General features: G+C 53.6%; 1 protein-coding gene across 1 annotated transcript; it reads left to right on the top strand.

The window, feature by feature from the left end:
- Window positions 1–556: 556 nt before the first annotated feature.
- On the top strand, window positions 557–12,841 carry Aqp1 (aquaporin 1 (Colton blood group)). The gene is made up of 4 exons (XM_005360805.1): window positions 557–992; window positions 9,676–9,840; window positions 10,113–10,193; window positions 10,932–12,841. The coding sequence occupies exons 1-4, from the start codon at window positions 609–611 to the stop codon at window positions 11,109–11,111; spliced, it is 810 nt and encodes a 269-aa protein (XP_005360862.1). The 5' UTR covers window positions 557–608; the 3' UTR covers window positions 11,112–12,841.
- Window positions 12,842–13,514: the final 673 nt, after the last annotated feature.

Below are 13,514 nucleotides of genomic sequence, written 5' to 3'. Positions count from 1 at the left end.
TCGGCTCAGGCCAGGACTGAGGCCAGACTGGCTCTCAGATCCCTGAGCCTGAGGACTTCAGATTAGTAACTGCACATAGTGGGATGGGACAGGCAGGCGGGTTTGGGTGCCACCTCCAGGGAGGGCAACGTCCATCCTGAGAGTCCAGTCAACTCCTACTCCCCACCCCCTCTAGAGTGCCTGGCTCTGCCCTCAGGCACCCTTGAGCTTTGCAGGCTGGGCGGGGACACCTGGATTTCTCTGGCCCCCTGAGAAGGGCCAGCTTGGAAGAATTTCCCAAAGCCTATTAGAGCAACGGCTGCCTCCTGCCTGCCTCCTCAGGCTGGGCAGGGCCGAGGGCTGAGGTGGGTGGAGGGAGCAAGGGAGGGCAGGAGGGGGAGAGGAGGAAGGAGAAAAGTTGGCAGGCAGACAGCAGAGCCCTGTCTGCATCCATCGCAGAGAGGAGGCCCGTGTGGTGTGGGGCGGGACAGGAGCAAGGAGAGGCCCTTCCTCCCTTTGTGCTCCCCCCGCCACCCAGCCCTATAAATAGGCCCAGCCCAGGCTGTGGCTCAGCTCTTGGAGGGAGTCGAGCACCAGGCATCCAGCAGTTAAGTCGTACCCCTGCCAGCATGGCCAGTGAATTCAAGAAGAAGATCTTCTGGAGGGCTGTGGTGGCCGAGTTCCTGGCCATGACCCTCTTCGTCTTCATTAGCATCGGCTCTGCCCTAGGCTTTAATTACCCGCTGGAGAGAAACCAGACACTGGTCCAGGACAACGTGAAGGTGTCGCTGGCTTTTGGTCTGAGCATTGCCACTCTGGCCCAAAGTGTGGGTCACATCAGTGGTGCTCACCTCAACCCAGCTGTCACACTGGGGCTCCTGCTCAGTTGTCAGATCAGCATCCTCCGGGCTGTCATGTACATGATTGCCCAGTGTGTGGGGGCCATCGTCGCCACTGCCATCCTCTCGGGCATCACCTCCTCCCTACCTGAGAACTCCCTTGGCCGCAATGACGTGAGTGGGGTGTCTCAGGCTTGGGAGGGTCATGTAGGAGGACACAGAGAGGGCATTGGCTCCATTTGCCTCGTGCACAATGGGGACACTGAGGAACAGAGAGGATGATGAGGGTTGCTGGGGTCATGCCGAGTGCTGGGGCTGGAACCCAGTATGCTGCAGGGTTTGTTTGCTGCCAGGTGCTGTGGGCATGGGTGAGCTAGTCACTAACAGTTGTGCCAAAGTCCCCTACAGAGTATCTACTGCCAGGAATGAACTGAGGGGGCAGCTAGCTGTGTGCCAGCATTTCTCCACCCCTCCACTGAAGTTTCTTGGCCCTCGTCTGTTCTACCTGAAAAGCCATTTCCCTCCTTGGCAGCCCTGTGCCCTAGGCAACCTCTACCTACTGTCCCAAGTCCACTTTTTCCAGATACATGTCATGTTTAAACCCACTTTTGCAAGTGTCTGAGCATGACCCCCCTTATGAAGTTGCCTGGGCTTCTAGGTCCACACTCAGGTCCCCAAGTCAGCTTTCCCAGAAGGTCAGGAGACAACTCTCTTTCATTCCTCTGTCCCCAATAATCAGACAAACTTGAGGAGTTGTTGGGAGAGTTTTCTAGATAACAGTTCGGGAGAAGGGCTCAGCTCTTCAGTCCTTGGCCACTGAATCACCGTGCCATGCCCGCTTGTTGTGTGTGGAGGTGGGAGTGGAGCTGTGCACGTGTCTACACGGGTCCTGAACTTGTGTAAGCTACTTTCAAGTTGATGGTGCATTTGCGAGTGTGTAACCACTTGTGCCCATCGTTCCTGACTTGGATGATAAGCAGATGCTGAAAACTGCATGGCAGCTGTTCAAAATAACTGCTAAGTGGCTGGCCCTGATGGTGGCTGCCTGGCCACAGACCTTTCCCATAGCTCAGTGCCCATGCCGAGTGCACTTGGGTTTAATGGGGACCAGTTTAGTAGGAGTGTCTGAGTAAGGGTGGCGGATGTCTCAGGCGGGAATAGGCTGGAATCCCTCTCCAGAGACAGAGACTAGAGGCAGAGTAGAGGAACCAGCCCCAGAGAAACGAAGCTGGCTGGACCTCGGCAGGGCAGGTGCATGGGGACAGGGGCAAGGGAGTGGTCTGGGGGCTCCTGTGAGTTGGATGGTTATGGATGAGTAGACTCCTCTCATTTCCCAGCCGAAGTTCAAGTGCAGGAGATGCAGACAGGGAGGGAGGTGAAAGTCTGGTGCAGAGGGCAGCTGATGTGGCGACGCTGCAGGGATGAGCACGTCTGTGTCACAGTGACACCTCAGGATCACGCTTTTAAGTCAACCTCTGCTCAACTGGAGATTGAAGATTAGCCCTGTGGCTGGAGTTTAGACTTTAGTTGGAGAAAACTTGGCTACAGTAGGTGCAGGGAGCAGAATTAGATAGACTGTGTCCCTCTAGACTCCAGTCTCTCCAATAGGAACAGGGCTAGGTGCCTTGCTGAACTCCTCTGAGAAGGCTCAAGTTCCCACTGAGCTGGGGGGACAGAGGCAATGAAGGGCCCCTGTGGGAAAGAGGTGGTGGAGACTCCTAACTCTTGTCCCTTCCAAGTCAAGTGACAGGCAGGACCTCTGCCCTTGCTGGCAAAGGCTTTGCATTCTCTAATATGTCATCCAAGGCAGAGGCAGAATGTGATTGCTTCAGAGGCACCTGAATCTGGCTACACCCTACTTCAGTTTCTGCAGCCCCCTCCATTTTCCAGAGTTACCCCAGTATCTGTGTCAGGCAGGATACAACTGAAGGAGAAGGAGGGCCAGGCTTGTGTGGGGACAGCTTGGGGACAGGCACCTTAGCCCGAAGTCCTGTTTGCTGTTAACCACTGAGTCTTCTTGGAGCCAGGTATCCTGAGGTTTGAGATGGGGGCTAGGTTCTGGTGACATTTCTGCTACCCGCATACCACCAACTTATATTGTCGGCTGGAGCTAATTACCTACCTGAGAAGGGCTTGGCTAAGAGGACCCCCCAGTGGCAGTGCCATATGAGGGGACCAATATGTGGTGGGATTCTTACTAGCCACCCAAACCATGGACTTTTGGCATACAGTCTGTCCCCCAGCCAAATAGCTCTTCTCAGGCACTAGCTCCTGGACCTGGAGGGACTGGGGATGGTCTCAATGCCTTAGAGGGACAAGCAGACAACGGAACAGGTGGCAATCCCTTCCTCTGCATCCCAGAGGAAGGCTCTCACTGCTCCTCTGCTCTTACTCCCACCCCGCTGCCAAAACCTGGGTGGGGTGAGTTGTTGGCATGGAGATTTTCAAAGAAAATAGAGAGAAAAGTGGTAGGAAGTGGTTGGGTGAGTCAGGGGGTGTCCCCAGGGGACATGGTGGGGACAACTCTCTCCTGACTAAGTCAGGAAACGCCCAAGAGAGAGACCGCGGACCTCCTATAATCCCATTGGTGCCTTCTGGGTTAAAGACCTAAAGCCTAATTTTCACTCTTGATTGGAGGCTCTGAGGTTCCCTGCCCAGGGTCAGCCACCTGCACCTTGTGTTGCTCCATGCAATTGATGGGACTTAGATGTCCCTGATTCCCACCTATGAACCATGAACAGGATATAAAAGGGTGTGGCTATCTTTGGAAAGTAGAGGATGCTGGGGCCTTAGAGCCCTGGCATTCTGGCTGTTTTCATTCTCCCCCCTCTCTGGCCCTCATCCTGCAGAAATGACTGGGGCTGTTGGGTGCTGAGGGTAAGGCTGGGTCAGCCAGGCTCCCCACACAGGGCAGCTCATGGGCTTGGGGCCAGATAAGCAGCACAGCTGCCCGAGATACTGCGCAGGAGGCAGGTGAGATAAGAAGTGTCAGGGCGGGCCAGGGAACTTTTGAACTGGAAGGATGGGAGGGCCAGGAGAACTGTAGGGAGGTGATCTTGTAAGAACCCACGTGCGGACTGAGAAGGGGCTGCTGGGCAGAGCTCAAGAAAAGGGCAAGGGAGGCCATGATCTAGAGGTGGTCACTGAGTTTGGGCAGGCTGGGATCATGATGGGAGGCTGAACCCCAGAAGCAGTAGGAGCTGGTATCTGAGTACATCTGGAGAGGACTGTGTTCCCCCAGCCTCCCTGTCTCGCCACCTGGGGATACAGGCAGAGGGCACAACTGGTCTCTTCAGGGTCATTCTTAGTCTTATTCATTTGGGTCCAAGGACCCAAAGGCTTGGACATGCTTCCACCTGCTATGCCAGATGGTATAGCTCTTGGTTTTAAGTTCTCATTCTTCTAGTTTCTTAGGGGTTAGCTTCCTCAGAAAATGAGGAGAGAGGGCCTTTCCTACCAATAGGCCTCCCCAGGTTGAGCCCCCTGCTGCCTCCCCCGGGACTTAGGAGTGAACTATGCGAAGTAGGTGTGACTTTCCAATGCCTTAGGCCAGTCCAGCGTGGCCAGGGACAGAGCTGGAGACAGGGTGTATAGCAAAGCTGGGACCTGTAATTACTGTTTCCAGCCAGAACCTAGGAGCGAGAGGGCAGGGGAAGAGTGTGGAGAGGTGGAGCCTATGTGGCAGGGTAGACATTCCTTCTCGCAAAAATGCTGAGGCCGGGTCCTCCAACAGCAGCATCTGCTGAGCAGCGCAGCTAGTGTGGACCACTTGTCCTAAATCAGGGTCTGCCTGGAACACGTATCTGAAAAAGTGTACTCCATGAAGGTCTATGCAGGTGGAGTCTGAGGAAAACTGCTCCCACCCCAGGTCACCCCATCCCACCACACCTCAGCCCTTCTGCCCCGGTGCTCCCCTCTCTAGCCTGAGCAGCCCCTAGCAGTTCATCTGGAAGCCCCTTCACAGTTTATTCTCTCTCTAGGGCTCCACTCAGGGTGTCCTCACCTGCAACCCATCAAGCCTTTCCAGGCAGATCGCAATACCCACCCCCCATTCCGCTGTGTGTCTGGGAAGCCATTCATGGTGGCAGAACAACCTTAAATTCTTGATCACAGTGGTTCCCTAGGAACTCAGGTCCTGGTCACTCCTGTTCCCACCATTTAGAAGCAGCTGTAGGGCTTAGAACTCGGAACGGTTGAAACTTGAGCCTCTTACTTGCAGATCTGAGCGGGAACATGTCCTTGAGGTTCCATGGTGACCAGGGGCTCCTCTGTCTGGACCTTTTCCTGGAGACTAGAGAGGTCCCTCTGCCACAGTAGGGTGGTACCTGGTGGAATGAGCAGGAAGTTATCCATCCATACTCATGTTCCTCAGCATCCTTGAGACTGAGACTAAAGCCCACAGACCAAAGACAGTGGGCAGGCATGATCAGCCCTTCAGGGGTCTGAAAGATCAGTCAAGCCTTTCCAGAGGGGAGATTCTGCTCTGTATAAAGAAGGTTTTGTTGTTTGTTTGTTTTAAACTCAGGAAGCAGTTTCCTCTAAACAGATGAGCTCCCGTCTCTAGAAATATGTAGGTTGGACCCACCTGACAAGGCAGCTCCTCCAGCAGAGCCTGGCTGTGTGGAGGTGCAGTGGAGATGGGCAAGAGTGTTTGTGACACAGGCCTTGTGCCACACCGAGAATGGAGACTTGTACTCAGGTCTCTAGACGCTGGCTAGAGAGACACTACCTGATTTCAGGCAAGAAGAAATCTGAAGACCACCTGGGGCTGGAGTCTAGGCCAATGTCCCCATTCTACAGTTGGGAAAACTGAGACCCAAAGAAGGTGTGGATCCTTGTCAAGGTCATATGGTGGGTAATGTCAGGGTAGGACTGTGTTTTAAATCTGCCTCCCCACCCTCCAAAGTGCACATATACTGCACAATCATGTACACAGCCATGCACATACATGACATGGGGCACAGAGCATGGGCTCGACACTGCCTGGATCTGGGGGCCCAGGCAGGGAAGGCTCCTCTCAGGAGCCCCTTCCTCTCCCTGCCCTGTGGTAAGGAAAAGGAAAAGAGGAAGTTGGAAACCATTGCTTTGTGTATTGTTTCTTGTCAGAAAGACAAAATGGTTCTGGGCGCAAATAAAAGGCCTTTGAGGCCAGCTGTTTTCTTACTCCAGGGGTCGCTCCCTCGGCCACTTCCCCCCCTTCTCCAGCTCGTAGTGGCACCACCCCTGTGGGTGTGAAGCCTGAGGAGGGACACAGTGACGCACTCAGAAACGCCAGCAGACACACCAGTGCAAACACACAGCAAACATCTGGGACTTCGTGCCGTGCAGAGCTCCCTGCTCCGCAGAGCATGCCCAACGTGGTGTCTTGAGTCACAGTGAATGTCAGGCTCGGCTTAGGAGTACTTGGCCAGGACCCTATTGGCTTGTTTAAATTTCCCTCGGGAACTTCAAAAGACTGACAAGCCTCTAATCCCAAGGCGCGGGTTTTCCCTCCTTTTCTTTAATCAAGTACAGCTAGTTAGGTGGCTGGATTCTCACCTGTGTATGTTATTAGGCTTTCCGACCGCCTCATTCTATCATTTCCTAAGGGGAGGGTTGCTGAAAAACATTCACTTTGGGACTAGCTTGATCCGATTCTTGTAACTTTCCATTTTTAAATAATTTACTTTTTTGTCTAAGTAATTTCTTCTTCTTGCCTATAGGTCTAAAATTTTTTATAGTTCTTAGAGCGTTTAATTATTCTGTAACAAACCTGTTAAGGTCTAATAAAAGAGAAGGAACGAAAAGCACAAATGCCACTTGCAGACACAGCTGACGGTGGTCCACAAACCCATGCAGCTGTACACTGAGACAGGCACACACGTAAGTTCTGGCTGTGGGGTGACAAGGTGGGGCCCACCGTTCCCTGGCGGACCAGTGCCAAGTACTGGAAACAGTGGAGGTGGGCAGACAGCCCTGTCTCTTAAGCCGTTCCTTGAGAGCAGAGCCTCAGCCAGGCCCAGCTCTGGACTCTGCAGCTCCCCAAGGGTGGGGCACAGGGGCAATCAGGGCCCTGTGCCTAGGACTTAGTGAGTTTTCCCGGTAGGCTGCCTACAAGTGGCAGGGAGGGTTCAGGTAGCATGTCATGGAAAGGGCGATCCTGGCCTGGGACACACACACCTCCTGCCAGCAACCCATTCCAAGCTGGGAACAGCCCGGTCCCTTGGTAGCCAGTGGCCTGGTGCCCTGGTAACCAGCACATTCACCTGTGAGCCTGGGCCTTACTGCCTCCTCCTTGAGCATAGGTGCTCCTGTCCTTCCATATGAGAGTCTCAAAGGTCACTGGTCGGCCGATCCTCTCCCAGCTAAACAGCAAAAGCATGGGCCCTTCTCTCTAAGAGCTTTGTTGAAATCAGCTTCCACAGAGGTTGAAAGTTCTGGAAAATGTGCACTTTCAACCCCTTTTGTACTGCACAACGAGCTTCCCCGTGGAGGTTTGCAAGAGACCCACTCAGGTTCCCAGGTTAGGAGGGACAAACACCCAGCTGGGTGGCAGGTGGATTCCTCTTCTCCGTGATGCTCAGCTGCTCAGGTGATTCCATGAGGGCGTGGCAGATGGGAGCAGAAAGAAGCCAACTCCCATAGAAGGCTCAGAGCTGGTGTGTCTGAACGGTGGCTTAAGCCGTGAGCTTGCCTGGGTCCAATAGGGAGCTTTCAGATGCTTCTCAAGAGCTGCGTGGCCTGGTCCGCCACTCAGAAAACTCAGTGCTGCAGTTGCAAAGTTAACCAGTGAAAATCCAGGCAAAACTCTGCACGCACGTCCTGACCTGGATCCTTGCCAGTGACAAACGGCAGCAACCGGGGTTGGCACTATTAAAGCGGTTGTTTGAGAGATAATGGACTGTACGCGATCGCTACGGTTTGAAATTTCTAACCTTCTCTTTCCTGGACGTGGAGTTTCTGCAGACCTTTATCGTTTCTGACCCTCTTACCGTTTTCCCAGATGTAAGTTGAAGTGCATTAGGCAGTGGAGAACAGTTGTGATTAGCAGCCGAGACGGGAGGTGGGTGGGGGAGCTGGTGATTGCTGGGAATGGTGGTAGATGTGGGCTTTGGAAGGGAAAGGCTGCCAGTGTTATTGTGGCTTTTGGCAGTCAAGAGTAGGTACCTTCTGGAGTTCCCAGGCCTCCTGAAGACTCAGACCTCTGGGCCTGGAGCCGCCCGCTCTGCTTTGTGTAGACAGTGGTACCTGGGGTATGGCCTGGGATCTACCGTGGTTAAGAAGCAGGGGAAAAGATGGACTGGCTCTGGCTACATCTGTGAGAAGGGCAGGGTGGTGGTTGGATCTGAGCAGGAGACTTAGGGACAGCTCCATTAATTGGTGAGGAAGTGCTCATCTCAGGACTTCTGCCAGCTAGCAATTAGGCCATCCCCAGAGAGAAGAAGAGGTGGAGAGAGAGAAGCCATGAATTTAAATGAGGGTCACAGCCTTCCAGACGGAAGTGGAATTAGCCATCCTGAGCTTCTAGTTCTTCCTCCATCAAGCCTTCCCAGCCTTAGGTATGCTCTGCCAGTCAGCCCAGCTATCCCTCACCCATCTCTACCTCCCGATAGTTCTTGCTTCTGCCACCTTCACCAAATGCCTGAGACAGCCCCAGGACCCTTGAGTCTTCTGGAGGCTCTAGAGTCTAGACAGAGCTGAGACTTTGAACCCATTTTGCAGATGGAGAAGCTAAGGCCCAGAGAGAACCAAGTTTTTGGTGCCAACAAGTAGAAGAGTAAGAACCTGAGCACTGGGTTCTGCCTCGATTGCCTGACTTATCAGTGAGGTGATAAACAGGCATTGCCCCAGAAGGCTCACAGGGCTTTGGGGGGGGGACGGGGACATAGCTTTGGGGCTGGTCAGGAAAGGCCCAAAGCTGGGGCTTCAAGGCAGCCCAGGGGATGTGAGTCATTCTCTGGGAGCCAGCACTGCAGACAAAGGCGGGAAGAGAATTGTTCTTGTGAGAGGGCCTGAGGGCCGAACTGGGAAAACCCCTTAAGAAGTGGAGGTGTGCCTCCCACCTATACCCCATAGAATGCCTGGTGGCCTTGGAGATACCACCACTCAGTTGGGAAACTGGAAGCGAGCCTTTCGTGTCAGCTTGCTGGGGCCCAGCTGTGCCTCCTGGGAGGCAGACTGAAGGCAGAACATGCCGGTGTGTTCACCAACGTGGCCCAGCTCCCCTGTGGGTCTTCTCACTGCAGCTGCAGAGATGGTAGGGCTCCAGTGACTTCGTGGCCGTTCTCGTTCCCTTCTTTTTCCATGAGTCATGTTTCCAAAAGTGGCGTCGGCACGGGGCAGCCAGACTACGGTGGTGGGGCCCGTGGAGCCAAAGAGAGGGAAGGCAGGGCGGGGACCAGGAGAGAAAAGAGGGAAGAGAGGAGATGCAGGGGGGCAAAGGGAGTGGAGATAAGGAAGGCTTTGGACTTGAAAGGGTGAAACGATATCCACTTGGCTCCTCCCGTCTATGCTTCTCCTCTCCTGTGGGAGTCCCTGACCACCTCTGTGTCTGAGAAGCACCTCTCACCTGTATGAGCACTCCATGGAGCCAAAAGAGGCCCTGCTTCACCCTGGGCCTCCGAGCAGAGGGAGGCAGGGTCTAGACAGGACAAGGGATCAAGCTAGAGGATCAACAGGTGTCGGAGGGGACGAGGACTGGATTTCGTTACCTGCTGTGTATGTCTGGCCCCTCTGGGTACACACAGTGAGAAAGTGAGTGAAAAGCTAGGAAGGGGTTGAAGATTGTCTGTTGGTGCCCGGACCTAGTGCTCTGGGGTTCTCGTTACAATCGCCCCCTGCCCCACTCACTGGGCCTTCTTGCTTCTCTCCTTTGCAGCTGGCTCGAGGTGTGAACTCTGGCCAGGGTCTGGGCATTGAGATCATCGGCACTCTGCAGCTGGTGCTGTGTGTGCTGGCCACCACTGACCGGAGGCGCCGTGACTTAGGTGGCTCAGCTCCTCTTGCCATTGGCTTCTCTGTGGCCCTGGGACACCTGCTGGCGGTGAGTAGGGGAATTCCTAGGTGAAAGCCACGGTGGGGATCAGGGTCAAAGCAGCTGGTGAGAAGGGCTAGTGTGGTATTTGTGGTACCCTGGATGGAACTTCCACCATGGGTAGGGGATGGCAGAGCTGCTTTGGGTGCCAGGAAAAGGACCCAAGGATTTCTAATCATGCCCCTTACTCAGCTGGGGTTGATTGTCCCCTTCTCTGCACTCTCTCCCTGGTCTCCTTGTCACTTTCTTTACATTCCTGTTCTTTATATGCCCCCTTCCAGATCGACTACACCGGCTGTGGTATCAACCCTGCCCGATCATTTGGCTCTGCTGTGCTCACCCGCAACTTCTCAAACCACTGGGTAAGTGACCCTGCGGCAGCCAGGCACATGGTGGAAGCAAACTCTACCCCCACCCTTGAGGCCTATCTTCCTTTCACAAAGATTTTGGGAGATACGTAGGGCAAAGGAAATCAAATCCTAAGATGAAGAAGGGTGTTTGCATCCTGATAAGATATCTGTTTAGGCTCCACTCTGGCAGCTCAAGCCTACAGCCCTGGCCGGTGCTCTTCCCCCATTGTCCTAACAATATGGTGGAGAGTAGGCTTGGAATCTTGGCTCTGCCACCTTTGCTTTTAGCAACCTCAGGAAGGCTTTGTGGCTTGGTTTCCCAGGCTGTGAATGAAGTGGGCTTAGGAGAGTTGGCTCTCCCAGGCTTTTTAGAATCAGGAGAGGACCCATGTCTGTAAACAGAGCTCTGAGCAGAGGAAACATTGCGTAGGTTTTAGCTCTAATTACCGTTGGTCTGTGTGCTCCTGGCCACCCTTCTATTACACTAGCCCATCACTGGGAACTTTCCAAGGCTGGGGGAAGGGAGTAGTAGCCATCTTAAGAAGTGAGGTGCTACAGAGATGCCAACAGCTGGGTACAGAGGCCAGGATGTATCTCTACTACATCTGGACCCACTCTGGGGAACCCTGGAATCAGAAAGTAAGAGTCTGGTCTATCTGCTTCTGACTCAAGACCGATTTGGCGAGATCCCCAAGAGGAGAAGGGATGATGCGGCCAGCTGTCCCCTAAACTCTCATGCTTCTTTCCTAGATTTTCTGGGTGGGGCCATTCATCGGGGGTGCCCTGGCAGTGCTGATCTATGACTTCATCCTGGCCCCACGCAGCAGCGACCTCACAGACCGCATGAAGGTGTGGACCAGTGGCCAGGTGGAGGACTATGACCTGGATGCTGATGACATCAACTCTAGAGTGGAGATGAAGCCCAAATAGAGGAGGCTTGGCCTAGGCATCCGTATGGGGGTGGGGCAGGGATGGGTGGAGGGAGGGGAGGGCTTAAATCCTATTGTAGACAGTCTGACCGGCTGACCAAAGTCACTCCCCAAGACCTGCCTGACCTGAGTGGTCCTGCCTCTTCTGGGGCAGCAATATCACTGTCTTTCTTTCTATTTCCTGGTCTCAGAGCTTCCTGGGGACCAAGATTTACCAACTCAGCACCTCATTCCATTGACACCATGGAGGAGTGAAAGGGAGGGACCCGCTTGCTAGGTGTCCCCTCAGAGTGTGCTAGAAAGTCTCCCTCATCCCAAAGTTGCCCAGTAAGTCACCCACCTTAGGTGCCTGGAACCCTGCCTTTGTTGCTTTGTGCCTTTGATCTTGGCCTTCCTCGAGTAGGCATCTTATCCCCAAACTTGGAGGGAGAGGAGGTCCCCTAAAACTTTTACCTTTGGTCTATCTTACCTCTAGGGCCCTTCCTCTTAGACTCACTGTAGGACCTTAAAATTGTCCCTGTGTGCGGGGGCTTCAGTGACCACATCTGTCAAGTGGCAAGGAAGGAACCGCTATGGGGACCCATAAGAGGGGACATACCACAGGTTCTAGAAGGAACAGTCTAGACAGCACTGCTCTGTCTACCTAGCCTGAGCTCTTTCCCAACATCCACAGCCCGTGAACACATGTGGATGAGCTATGAAGCAGAGATGTGGTTCGGGGTGCTGGAAATGCCTGTCACCCAAAGAGGCCTTCTTTAGGTCTGTCTGTGGTAGCAGAATGAAGGACATTTTGTGGTGAAGGAAGAGCTCCCGCTCAATTATCGAGCTCTAGTTTGTCTGCCCATCTAGTATGGCCCTAACTGGATAGTTTTTTTCAGTCCTCCAGGCCCCTGTGCAGTGTAGATTCAGGGGATGTGTTTATTAAAGAGCGTTGAGCTAAGCAGCACTGTGTCTAAGGAGGGAAGCAGCTGGACGTGGAGAAATCCTGGAACAGACACCCACACTGGGCATGCAGGGCCTTGGGTGCCCTAGCTCACACCATGATCAAGGAGGTCACTCCCACCCTGGCTGATGAGCTCCTGGCTGTCTGTGTTCTGGACAACCTGAACAGGCTCACTATGGGACCCTAGGCACAGTCTTCTTTCTTTATGGGCCTGATGAGGTATCTTCTGCTGCAGCCCAAGGACAGGTCAGAGCACAGGCAGCCCAGGGGCTGACATCCTAAATTCAGCTCTTTAGGCTAGTCCATCCAATCCCATCAGGCCAGAGTGGCTCCACCACTGTGCCCTTAACCGTGTTGTGAACATAAACAGAGAGGCACATTCTTCAGGTGCTTAGGAGCAGCAGGACGGTCAGAAGGCCTATGGCTACAGCCTCGTCTCCACTCCCTAGCAGGCGCCATAGCCCACTTAACAGTTAAGGACACTGAGAACCCATGTGCCCAACTAGATCATATTGGGTCAATCTTAACAGCCAAGGTCATGTTTGGCTGCTCCCTGGTCAACGACGTGGACTCCTCTCACCTCCAGCTTCTCAGTTTCTGCCTGGGTAATGGCTAAGGGTCATGGGTGGTGATGAGAGACTATGTTAGAGGGGGCGGGGTGGACCCATCCCACCTGGTTCTGGCTACAATGATCAAGGACCCCACATCTGTCTGCTCTGTGTATGTTACTTTGCAATTGAAATTTTATCTTATGGTAAGAAAATAAAGGACAATGACTTGTAAGGTCATCCAGGCTTCCTGTGTTTTTTTCTTTTGCTTTGTTGTTATTGCAACCCCCCAGAAGATGCAATCCCCATCCTGGTCTGTGAGGGGATTTGTCTCACTGTTATGCCACCCAGTCTGGGAAGATGACAGACTCCCTTGTGTCCTAAGAGAATGCTTAGAGCTACAGGACAGGCCCTACGGGGCACAGGGTCTTGCCCTTAGTAGGGAGACTACTGAGGATGTGGAGATCTTGGGACAACTATGGAGAAGTGAAGGACATTTTGGAGCCACTTTAAACGGAGTAACAGGAGACATTCTGGGTTCTGGAGGATGGAAGGGTTAGGGAAAGCAGGGTTGAGGTTATATTCTCGTTACCCCTCTGATCTCAAGACAGAGTCTGCAGGACCAGACTCTGCCACGCCTCTACCACCCCTCAGCTCATCCTGGAAGCCCCACTTATAATTGTGTCTTAGAAGCCCCAGGGGAGTTTTTGGGGTTGACTCATCAGAGAAAATGACCCCTGTGCTATGCTATACTGAGATTTGAATGCAAGTTCCTGACACTGACCCCACCTGTGACACATAAAACACTTCAGGGGAACTATGAGCCTAGCCACTGGGACCAGGCAACGGGCAAGTCGGCTCCTTCCACAAGCTTGCTCTGGGAGGAAAGAACCCTCATCTTTATGGAATGGTT

The sequence above is a fragment of the Microtus ochrogaster genome, linkage group LG3 (genome assembly GCF_000317375.1).
Source record: "Microtus ochrogaster isolate Prairie Vole_2 linkage group LG3, MicOch1.0, whole genome shotgun sequence".
Lineage (NCBI taxonomy): Eukaryota > Metazoa > Chordata > Mammalia > Rodentia > Cricetidae > Microtus > Microtus ochrogaster.
The sequence above is the reverse complement of the archived record's forward strand: the minus strand, read 5'-3'. Positions and strand labels throughout refer to the sequence as shown.

Coding starts and splice junctions, on each gene's coding strand:
- Aqp1 (XM_005360805.1), top strand. CDS start 609: ATGGCCAGTGAATTCAAGAAGAAGATCTTCTGGAGGGCTGTGGTGGCC. Junction 9,841..10,112: donor CCCTGGGACACCTGCTGGCG/GTGAGTAGGGGA, acceptor GCCCCCTTCCAG/ATCGACTACACCGGCTGTGG. Junction 10,194..10,931: donor GCAACTTCTCAAACCACTGG/GTAAGTGACCCT, acceptor CTTCTTTCCTAG/ATTTTCTGGGTGGGGCCATT.